We start from the raw sequence: 11,580 nt of genomic DNA on the forward strand, positions 1-11,580 counted from the left end.
GCGCAGCTGGCACATCAATTCGAAGGTGGGTATATATATACCAACTATATAGACGACCGTACACACAGTACACCATGCCACGTGTTTGGCTTTCGGCTTTTCGCATGCCGGGAAGACGATGTCCTATGATGTAACTCTGTATATACTGATCGCCGACAGAAATAGAACTCTGAACATGGCTTTTAGACATTGACTAGACGTGAAATCTTTCCTCGCACAACATTTAATTTTTATGATAAAATTCGATGTTGCATGAAAATTTTTGATTTTTTATGATGCTTCTACTGAATACAGGTAGGTTTTTAGAACAAGATAATTTATGTCAAACCTAAACATGATATCTTATCGTTTACAAAGACATGAGTGCACTCTAAAAATCATATTTTTCCAAATAATTATGAAATAACTACTTTCAGAATTGCAAATAAAGTTTAAACTTTTATTATACTGTTACGCATACAAAAACACCAATGACAACATAAACGAATCAATCAAAAGGTTACGTTCCTGGTCGACGTTTCTCAAAATAGAATAATGTGTCGATGCATGGCAACGTACGTGAGAAAGCACACATCAACGCATTTCATCTTCGACATATTTAGATCACCAATTCATCAAATTGCATTTGTGAAAAAATTGACATAGTAAAATTTGGTTAATTGAATTCAATTCAATTACCGTAGAAAAAACGTTCATTATTAAAGTTCGATTTCTATGCAAGCTCATCAATTATAATACGGTAAAAATTACGAAAATTGACGATCGACAGTTGAAAACAGTTAAGACGAGTAAAGACTGCAAAGGTTTTGAGCTTTTTGACCGGATACCGAGTGTGGGCCGCTTAAATTTAGAGACATTTCTATTTTTGCACAAATGGCGCTTTACATTACGCAGAAGAAACATAGGTATATACCTACAATAATTTAAATGCATATTTCTTTTGAAAGATGGCCCATGCGTTACTCATTGATTATTTCAATGACATTTTTAAATTATGAAAAAAATTAAATAAAAATTTGTCAGTTTTTTTTTCTATTAAAATGACTTTAATTGCCAACGCATTTAGAAAACAACGATTACTTTTAATAACAATTTGTTGAATGATATTATAATATAATATCTTTTAATGATTTATTTTATCGTTAAAGTTGTTGAGTGCATTTCTAAATAGAATTTCTAACTAGCATTAATAATACTATTTTTTATTAATTTTTTAAACTTACCCTAAAACACGCACGTGATTTAAACCAAACCATTGAGAGCTTTCATTACTTTATGAAATGCTGACCGAATGACATCAGTTTAGAATATATCGTTTAAACGTCAAGATACAGGTTCACACTTGTAGCTCAGAATCATAATCTATCTTACAAATAGGGTTGATGACAGAAAACTACCGAAGACTGATTATGACTTTGTCGCTATGTTTACACAAAGGAAAACGTTTTTGAATATCTCTCTTTGTGAATGGGATTTTTTTAATTTTTATCAATTTATCGAAACTGCTAATAGATTTTTTCGGAATGACTGCAAATATTTATCTGTGCTTCAATGAAAACTTTTTTAAAATGAGACATTCCTCTAAATTAACTTCGTCATTCCGAAATTATTTGAAAAATAATTAAAAGTTTATAGCTTCGTACGACGCAACTTGTGCAATAATTATGAAGCTTTGTTTAAGTTTTGAAGGAACTATTAAATTTATAATTTATTAGTTCCCTGAAAGTTTTTGAAAATTGTTTGAACACTCTCTACTTTTCCTCATATTAATGCCGAGTTTCGTTCGAAGCTTATAGATTATAATAAATTCAAACGATGTGAATTAAAAAACTATTCTTGCACTAAGCTCATCCAGCTTGAAGTGATAATTTACTTGACGCATCTGTACGTATTACCCACGAATAAGCGCGTATTTTCTTGGAGATCCTCAACGATTCTAAAAATAATGCAATGTGCCGATCATTGCAGACCAAAATAGGATAATGGTTTTCGACTCTGGATCGGTAAAGTTTAACCATTCAAAACCATACATATTACACACTGAATCGGGCCTGCACATGACTTGAAAATGAAAAATAGTTAACTTGACTGAATTTGGACGTTTGTATGCAAGCTCTCGATTCTAAGAAGCGCGTGTCTGTTCAGAACAATTCCAACTACTGTATAGAAAAAATTCATTTCTCTGGGCCATGGTCGATTTTTGGCCTCCAATGAAAATATTTTTCAATCTTGTGACAAATGAAAATATGCGTAGTGCGATAATTACAAATTTGATTTAATTATTGATATAGAAATTGACGTTTATTGCAGATGTGTAGTGCGTACTTAAACATTTACTTTATTGCATTAAATGTTTGTTTGAGCTGTTTACAATTTAAAAATAAATCATTTTATGCTGCAATAATATTATGTCTCGGTCAATGACCCTAAGCTTTTCTTCCGTTGAGTTTTTTTTTCAAGTTTGATGTCTGTCATATTTAGTCCGATTAGGTTTTAAAAATATAAGCGGATGTAAAAATAAATAGGAAACAAATAAATCTGAGAAGTCAGTCAAAGCTATCAAATATTAAGGCGTTTCAAAAATTATAAATAATTCAAAATATTTCCACGTGCTCAAATATTCTTAATGCTTTAGAAAAATGTTTCATAAGTATCGATATTGGATAAACTTTTAGTACACTTAATTGATTACTTTGAAGGCGTTATCCTATCATATGAATGTTATTCTTAATAAAACAAATACAATTTGAAAATACAGATTCACAACTCACCCTAGAAACTATCCATTATAAAACTTTAAAAATTCTTGCAGTAATAATTAATAATAAGTAACTTCACCAGGGTATTTTGTATTAATTGGAATACACACAAAAAAAGCACACCGTCCCGATCTTGAGATCGGTAAAAATCGATCCTCTTAATTTATTATTATGTCAACGCTGCACATATACGCATGTATACCGATCATAAACAAATTTAATCACTCTCGCTAATCAATACCAAGGTAACTTTTTCTTTTTTATTGTTAAGACTCAATTGTCAGTTGAGTTGCGTCTCGCGGCGAGAGACAGTCACAACGAGACTAACGCTGGATCATCCGTCTATTGGGTCCAGGGGCTCGTGTTTAGCCGCCCGACGTCCCGAGCGTCGATTATATTTAGGTTTTGGCATCACTCTTTTCTTTCTCTCTCTCTCTCGCTTGCTCGCTCGCTCGCTCGCTTCTTCACTCGTGCAGCGCTTCACCTCGCGCTTACTCTTAGAGCTTATTTCGTTCATTTGTAGGGAAGGTACATTCGACGATGGGCAGATATATCTTATACCAACAAACGGCTTTTTTATTTTGAGGAACCGCTAGTTTCTTTCTAAAATTGAGCCGGAAAAGGGAACTTGTTACCGTGGAGTTTTATACAGAGCCTACCTTATTTCATGAACTTGTAACAGTATCGAATGTTTCTATGATCTACAGGCTCATTCTCTCCTTAAATTATCGTACGTAATATAAAGAGAGATAGAGAGAGAGAGAGAGATACTATCATTTTATTAAGTTCCGATCAAATCAATTTTTATATGTTTTGCAACATTAAAAAACAATTATTCACTCATGCTTGTGGAAGGTTTAAAAAGCGGTACTTAAAGATTTAAAAAAAAAATTTACGCTTATTTTTAGATAACTCGTTAGTATTTCCAGAAACATTAAATTGAAATTCAAACGATAAGAATTTTCGTAATCCTGTGTGGGAAAACCCCCATTCAATATCAAGAATAATAAGAAGAAAGTATTGATAGAGATTTTGAAAAATCTGTTTTGATCGAGTTGTGGCTAAATTTACCGTCTCACCATTCTATATATATACACTTGTAAGAATCATAGATAAGTTTGGCCAAGAATCCACGAAATAAACTAAAGAAGTCTATCTTAGCTCTAATCAAGATTTTAGCCAAATGTAATTTTCACGAATAAAGTATTTGACCGAGTGATATTTTTACTTTACCACAAAGCGTTGCTTTCAAGAGCTCTTTAAAATTTCTTTTTAAACAAAAATCAGCTTAATCAGGAATACATATTCGCTAATTTTGCAAGTGTTGATAATTGATCAATAACAGTAAATCGATCATGTAACGAAAGTTTATTGTACTTCAACTAATGAAATCACAGCTTTCAGTCACATATACTGATAATTTAATCTTTTACTTGAAGTTCTCTTGATTTTTAATATTGATCATTTAATTTGAGATGATTGGATTTGAAAAAAAATAACAATTGTCGCAATACTTTAATGAAATTCCGTCAATGTAATAGCTGTATCCATGCCACCATAAACAATTCGTGACTGATAACTATCAATAGCTAAAGTAGCTTTTGGCGTTGCGAATGCAGCGACAATCTAAAATAATATCAACATATAGCCGCATTGAAAAAATTTGTATACGTATTTTCAATCAACGCTTATTTTACCTCTTTCGTTTTAAGATTTATAATCTCCACGTTTCCGATGGAAGAGCTGCCGACTATCACGTGAGTACCATACGGATCACCATGAAAAAATTGAGCTGCATAGATATGTTCGCCTTTCTCAGATACCGAACGATTAATGGGATTGATCGTCTCGATAAGCTTGCAGCTCTGCAGGTCCCAGATTTGCAAACTATCTTTAACCACGTGAGAGCCAGTCAACAGTCGGTCTTCCTATATCGAAAATGAAATTTAAAAAATAGTATTTCGGCTTACTGAGAAAATTGAACTTAACATTTTTGGAACAAGGTAGAAATTTCTTGTTACAAAGATTTATGATTACATGTTTTTTTTTAAGCTTACGCGTATATCGATAGAATCTCCACAGATGTGGGGTCCATGAATCATTCGAACACATTTTTCACCTATGCGTGAATCCCATATCTAAATTTAAAATAGAATATTCAAAATGTGGTTTGATGTATAACTGTTATATCGACTGTTAAAAACTGTCTTGAAAGTTTTTAGTTTCAGTCTTATACCTGTAGATGTCGGCATCGTATAAAACGCGGCCGATTCTTAGAATTCAATATTCACTCATATTTATTTTTATTAAATGCCCTTACTTTCACAGTGTTATCCCATCCTCCACTCATAAAAACGTTATCATCTGCTGGATTGAATTTTACAGCATAAACTCTCATTTGATGCAAATTCACTGCATTTTCAGGGATCATGACTTCTTTTTCTTTTTGATAATTCATAATAATCTAGAGAAAGTAACGTGGAAATTATTATTCAATATTTTTTGAATAATTATTGGAACGCATCGATTGAGGGATAAATTACTTTTCCTGTGTCAACATCATAAACTCTGATACCGGCATCTTTACCTCCTGATACTATCTGCTTTCCCGAAATATTAATATCAATACAATTAATTTCGTTGCCGGTTTCTGAATAAAATGATTATCACTCAAAGTCGTAATTTCGGTTGATTTTTCACAATTTTACAAATAGAATTACCTTCAGCGAATTTCCAAAATTCTATATTATCGGTTCTACAAAGATATATATTTCCACTTGCACTAGAAGCGAAAAATACTTCTTTTTCATTTGGATGAAATCGACAGCTTGTGATAGGTAGTGAAGTATCCAAACTGCATTTGATTGTCATTCGTAACTCCCCTGTTTTCCCGTTTCTTAGCTAAAACCCGCATAAAAATATTCTTTACGAAGCTTACTCCAAAATTGAAGCTTTTTAAATAATTTATTTATATACCTGAATACAACCTGATCCAAAAGCCGATGCAAATGTTTCACCATTTGATGAGAATTTTGCTGCGTACATACCAAATTGTTTGTCCTCAAAATAAATTTTTCGAATGATATGATTACGATGTTTAACTACAAATTCATTTGACTTTTTTGAGTCTAAAGTTTCACGCCTATCCCCATTTTCTTCGGAAAGTTTACCATCGACAGAAAATTCTGAAAACTAATTTTAATCTATCATCGTTTGAAATATTATATTAATTTTTTTTATAAATACCTGCTTCAAACGACTAATTTCCGATTTAGTAGCATCTATATCTCTATAAGAGTTAAGATTAAATGAAGCACCAAGCGATGGGCTCGAAACTTTTTCTATAAATTTTTTTGAAAATCATCGATGAATATTAATAAAAATATTTTTTATCTAAATATTATACTTTAAGTATTACCAAGAGGTTTCTTCACTTTAATTATTGACACATAGTTTTCCATTTTTTATTGTTCCCTCAAATTCTTAGGTCTTTCCATTAAAATTGTAAAAAGTATTTTTGACTTACAATTCACGTCAAATGTATCAAGCCTTTAACATATAACCTCACAACTATTTTGACAGTTAGCAGAAGGATGATACATAAACGAGCATGAATTAAATCGACAGTAAGCTCAAGATGTATGCTATATAGGTAGTTGTCAATGAATAGGAGTGAATTGGTTATGTCCGTTAATAGTATTTGGCCGAGCTTGCAGTGTATTCACAATGATCGTCCGGATAATATTTTTTTTCGGTTTCATGCGGCCTCTATTAGCTCAAACGGTATCCACGTCTAATTCCTCAAGTTAGTTTGACAATGTTTACTGTTCTAGTTTTTTAACCAGGTTTTTTTTTCACTTTAAATATTTTTAATTCGAAACAATTGTGCAAACAAGTTCGATAATACTTGATTACAATCAATCTAATCACAGTGCTCAGTGACATATACATTTTAAAACAACGTGTGGTTTTCAGATTAAATCAATTTAATCATTCTAGTAAATTTATTTTTGAGTGGCCGTTGCAGTTACGATGAATGCAAAATATTACTTCAGATGAAAAATAAATTAAATAATATTATGACATCAGTTATCTACTTCTAAAATGTTATCTTTTTGCATGAAGTTTAATAAACGAAAGTCGAATGACATATGCACAATTAGACCGGCAAATAGTGACCAATAATAGGTTCTGATTTTTAAACTTATGCCCTTGACAAGTCTGAAAGATACATCGATAACAAGCTCAAAAAATAGAATATTACGCCCTATTATCGTAGCGATTTTCTTTTCAATTTGTAACAAATTTTGGCCTTGTGTGCTGATTTTTTAGCCAATGAAAGGGATGACTTTTAAAACTGATAGAATAATTAAATAATAATGGCATGAGTGCCACTAGTAAATATAAAACTAGACTCTACGAAAGTTGTACAATATTTTGGGTTAAAAATCTTTCACATCTTTCGTAGAGTCTAGATTTTTATATCTACTAGTGGCGTTTATGCCATTATTTTTTATGTATTCTATGTGCACCCGATCATGGGTTTTTCTTACATTATGACCATATCGATCTACACCAAGGGAAACTTAGGTGCTCTTATACCTAGCTAGATAAAGACTCGATCAGTGTAAACTATCATCTTTTAATAATGGCATAACTTAAAAAATTATCACACAAAGCCAAAATTTGTTACAAATCGATATGTACTCTAAAATATATCGCCACGAAAATACGGCGTAATATTCCGTATTTTTGTGCTTGTTATCGATGTATCTTTCAGACTTTTCAAGGGCATAGGTTTAAAAATGAGCACCTATTATCGGTCACTATCTACCGGTCTAAATGTCTGCATTAGATAATGACCATCGAATTAAAAAATTATTTCATGAGATTTTAAATATTTCTCGTTTGAATATATATTTTGATAATGCATCGATCTAATTTTTCTAGAACTTCCAACTTCCGGAAATGAAACTTGGGTTGATAAATTGAGGCATGATATACTAAAGAAATATGATAAATGGACAAGACCAACAGAGCATTATAATAAAACAACCTTATCTGTCCACCTCAGCATATTTCACGTTGAAATCGTAGGTTTTATCATACAATTTTTTCTTCAAAATTGTATACTTTTCACCTTGAATATTGTTTTTGCTTTCGGCAGGATAGTAAAAAAAGTATGATGACTGTTAATTCTTGGGTGCATTTGGTGAAGTGTATTCTATATTTATTAAACGAAAAACAAAATTAAAAGTTTTGAAAAAATTAATTTTTTGAACTTAACCATAACAGAATTGGGATGATGCGAAATTAAAATGGACACCCGAGAACTATGGAGGCATTAAAGATTTAACACTTAGACTTCACGAGTTGTGGTTACCTGATTTGTATCTTTACAATAGGTACTGAAAGTTCAATAAAGTTTCAATTTTTTTTTCAAATTAATTATTTCATTTATAGTGCTCTCCATGAAACTGAAGATTGGAAAAGCAGACAATGCATTGTACACTATGACGGAAAAGTAACTTCAACCGCGTCTACTATTTTTTTCAGTTACTGTGAATTAAATTTAATTTTATGGCCTTTTGAGACAAACATTTGTGTTTTAAATTTGGGTTCGTGGTCTCACAATGGCAATGAAATTGACGTGAAATTTAAAAATAAAGGATATGATGTAAGTAATAAAGTACCTCATTAGCAGTAATGAAATCTATGAAACTATGATGAATACATAGTATTATGAATTTACATAGCTACAACATTATACCGGCGGGGAATGGAAAATTCTAAATATTTCAGCTCATCGAAGAGTGCACATATATTCTTGCTGTCCAGAACCTTACATTATTTTAGACTATTATTTCAAAATATCAAGGATTTCAGAATTGAATTACCATATTGTATTCATTGTACCAATACGTAAGTAACTTATTTAAAACGATATTGTATTGTTAGTTTACTGAACTTTTACTGTAATTCTTTCAGCGATTATATTCATGGTTTTAATAACTTTTTGGTTGAAACCACAAAGTGAAATAAAGTTGGTACTGAATATTTGTGCGATCATAATCAATATTTTAATTATGTTATATTTTGGTCTTGAAATACCACCAAAAATTGAAAGTATGCCACTAATAGGTATTTTTTTCTTAATTGCATCTTTTGAGTTTTTTCACTATTACAATACAAATTTGAAATAAAAATAAATATTTCATCATTAATAATTTTTCAGTTACATTTTTTAGCTCTTGTCTACTACAAGTTACAATTTCTATGATTATTTCAATTTTTGTCATTCATATTTCTACAACATTCTATAATCGGCCAATTCCAAGACGAATAAAATCAATACTGTACGATCGGTATGGAAGATATTTTGGATTATGCAATGTAATTAACGAGGTGTGTAATGAAGTAATAATATGTTGTATCTTTAAGGTGATTCCGAAGCCCCGATTTTGACCAGCCGAGCATTAAAAGTGTAAGTTTAAATAACTTTTTTACTAGACCGATTTTCGAAAAACGGCTCTGTGGAGCCCTCCATATTAATGCTGTGAATAACTGTACTAAATTTCATCCCATTTCATTCAACAGTTTTTCCGGAAAACGGGATCAAAATTTTAAATTTAGGTTTTCAGGCTTAAAAATTTCGATCCCGTTTTCCCGGAAAAACTGTTGAATGAAATGGAATGAAATTTAGTACAGTTGTTCATGGAGTTGTTCTCCAATGCGGAGGGCTCCACAAAGTCGTTTTTCGAAAATCGGTCTAATAAAAAAGTTATTTAAATTTACATTTTCAGGTTACGGTCGGTAAGAAACGAGGCTTCGGCATCACCTTAATCAGAAAAATCGCATTAATATGATAATTAAAAAACCATTATTCATTTCTTTAATTTTATTTATTTGTTAATTATCTCATTTTCTTTGTCATTTCTTTTCTAGATCGAAAATCAAAAATTTTCAGATCTTCATGAACCGCAAAATAATCGTGCTACAGACACTACAATGTCATCAATTCATACCAATGGAGATGAACAATCGATCATTTCTCAATCAAGAAATGTGATGAGACTAGAATGGTTATTGTTAGCTACTTTTATTGACCGTGTTTCATTCATACTTATTGCTGTTGTTTTTATATTCACTGCATTAGCTTACATTCGATTAACTAGGGGGAATTTTATGAATAAATCAGAATAATACTTGAAAAAATATTCAGAATTTTTTTGGCATTACAGTATAATTGTATGATAACAATTTTACATTATTTTAAGTAGATTCACTGAATATACTAACTCATGTTATGCATACATTAAACAGAATACAATCAGATCTTCATCGGAGAAAGTAAAATTATACACTTGTTATGAGCTGGAACTAAAATATGGTTGATTAAATACTTGTACAACTGCATGTAATCATATATTAGCAAAAATAAAACAACTTTAAATATCACGAAGTACGTGATAACATTACTAAACTAATTATCTATAAATATTCTAAAGCCCGTCAGGAGCCACACGTTGATAGGATGACATTAAAAAGTGAGCTATAAAACGCTTTTTTATCGTTGGATTATATTCGGTGGACCACGCCAGTGGACATTCGGTATCGCGCAGTATATTTCTTCCAATAAAATTCACATTGCTGATGCAAGATTTTATTTGAAACAAAAATTGAGAGTTGTTGTTTCGTTTTAAGCCATGAATATGAATACAACCATGATGAAGCTCATTATTTGGGCTTGTATTGTGGTTATTCATTGGTTTCCTACTCAAACCGATGCCCACGGAAAACTGATGGATGCAGTGAATAGAGGGTCAGCATGGAGAAAAGAATTCCCTGTGCCAACAAATTTTGACGACATGGGTAATAACTGTGGAGGACTTGATGTAAGTGCTAATTTTTTATGTAATTCGAATGAATTTTAATATTTAAATTATCGAATATATATTTTTGTGCCACCCCAACCTAAAGTAACATTTTACTCCCGCTGCGCAAAACCAAAATGTTACTTTAGGCTGGGGGATTCACAAAAAATTGTATTTGCACCTATGTAGCGAAAACATCATATAACCTCGGCTTCGCCTCGGATGATAAATTACACATGCTCTGAGACTTTCCAGTTTTTCACTCCCTTGGTGCAAAATATACTATTTCTTCATCCCATGGTGGAAAGTACGTACTTTCATCTTCACATTCGGGGATGAAAGTAACACTTTTGCTCCCTGTCAATATCGCGCGAAAGTAATTATCTCCATGACTACGGTAACCAACATTTGAAAACGAAGGCTCCATTTGAATTAATATTAAACTCAGCCAAAGAGTTTATTTTCGATCTGCGGCGCTCTTAAAATTACCTTGAGAAAAAAAACGAACTATGTATTTTAACGTAAAATTTTTCGCTCTTTTCAAATCTGAAATAAAAAAAGGGGGTCACCGTGCGAAAAATCAATTTTGGTTCGCTATAGCTTAGAGGTTATGTTCAAGGTCAAATTCAAGGTTACCATTGGATTCCTCGATGAAAAATACGTTCAATGTGTGGTTTTTGATTTTTTTTAATGTTTATTTTGCGATAATTTTAGGAGTTGCCAAATAGTTTAGCCGCCCAATTTAACATGTATTTCGCCTATATAAGGGCTAAAATGCCGGATTTCCGGGGCCTCGTTTTCGGTTATAGAGGCAAATTCCAAGATCCTTACTTACATAGCTTCAAACTAAATGTAATCAACTACTTTCACATAAAATTTCAAAGAGATTCATGTTACTAGAAAAAAGTTACAGCTTATCGAAATCTCGAAAAAACGCCTTTTTTCAT

General features: G+C 31.6%; 2 protein-coding genes across 4 annotated transcripts; one reads left to right on the plus strand and one right to left on the minus strand.

Moving 5' to 3' along the window:
• Nucleotides 1-4,274: 4,274 nt before the first annotated feature.
• LOC106652168 (general transcriptional corepressor tupA-like) lies at nt 4,275-6,330 on the minus strand. Its single transcript, XM_014370962.2, has 9 exons — nt 6,178-6,330; nt 6,006-6,100; nt 5,736-5,951; nt 5,480-5,660; nt 5,303-5,409; nt 5,080-5,223; nt 4,817-4,897; nt 4,457-4,687; nt 4,275-4,385 (listed from the first exon to the last, which is right to left on the minus strand). The coding sequence occupies exons 1-9, from the start codon at nt 6,218-6,220 to the stop codon at nt 4,275-4,277; spliced, it is 1,209 nt and encodes a 402-aa protein (XP_014226448.1). The 5' UTR covers nt 6,221-6,330.
• Nucleotides 6,331-6,481: 151 nt separating this feature from the next.
• LOC106652266 (acetylcholine receptor subunit alpha-like 1) lies at nt 6,482-10,189 on the plus strand. 3 transcript variants are annotated; one of them, XM_014371114.2, is made up of 9 exons: nt 6,482-6,564; nt 7,710-7,852; nt 7,927-7,971; nt 8,055-8,164; nt 8,223-8,436; nt 8,516-8,681; nt 8,748-8,900; nt 8,995-9,164; nt 9,705-10,189. In XM_014371114.2, exons 1-9 carry the CDS (start codon nt 6,486-6,488, stop codon nt 9,960-9,962), a joined length of 1,338 nt encoding a protein of 445 aa, XP_014226600.1. In that variant the 5' UTR covers nt 6,482-6,485; the 3' UTR covers nt 9,963-10,189. The 3 variants fall into 3 exon arrangements, with proteins under 3 accessions (XP_014226600.1, XP_014226603.1, XP_014226602.1); XM_014371117.2 differs by having other exon boundaries at nt 6,553-6,604; XM_014371116.2 differs by lacking the exon at nt 6,482-6,564 and adding an exon at nt 6,758-6,865.
• Nucleotides 10,190-11,580: the final 1,391 nt, after the last annotated feature.

The sequence above is a fragment of the Trichogramma pretiosum genome, unplaced genomic scaffold (genome assembly GCF_000599845.2).
Source record: "Trichogramma pretiosum strain Unisexual culture from Peru unplaced genomic scaffold, Tpre_2.0 scaffold31, whole genome shotgun sequence".
NCBI lineage: Eukaryota > Metazoa > Arthropoda > Insecta > Hymenoptera > Trichogrammatidae > Trichogramma > Trichogramma pretiosum.

Coding starts and splice junctions, on each gene's coding strand:
- LOC106652168 (XM_014370962.2), bottom strand. CDS start 6,220: ATGGAAAACTATGTGTCAATAATTAAAGTGAAGAAACCTCTTG. Junction 4,898..5,079: donor GATGGGATAACACTGTGAAA/GTAAGGGCATTT, acceptor TTTTAAATTTAG/ATATGGGATTCACGCATAGG. Junction 4,386..4,456: donor TAAATCTTAAAACGAAAGAG/GTAAAATAAGCG, acceptor ATATTATTTTAG/ATTGTCGCTGCATTCGCAAC.
- LOC106652266 (XM_014371114.2), top strand. CDS start 6,486: ATGATCGTCCGGATAATATTTTTTTTCGGTTTCATGCGGCCTCTATTA. Junction 6,565..7,709: donor ATCCACGTCTAATTCCTCAA/GTTAGTTTGACA, acceptor TAATTTTTCTAG/AACTTCCAACTTCCGGAAAT. Junction 8,165..8,222: donor GATTTGTATCTTTACAATAG/GTACTGAAAGTT, acceptor TTTCATTTATAG/TGCTCTCCATGAAACTGAAG.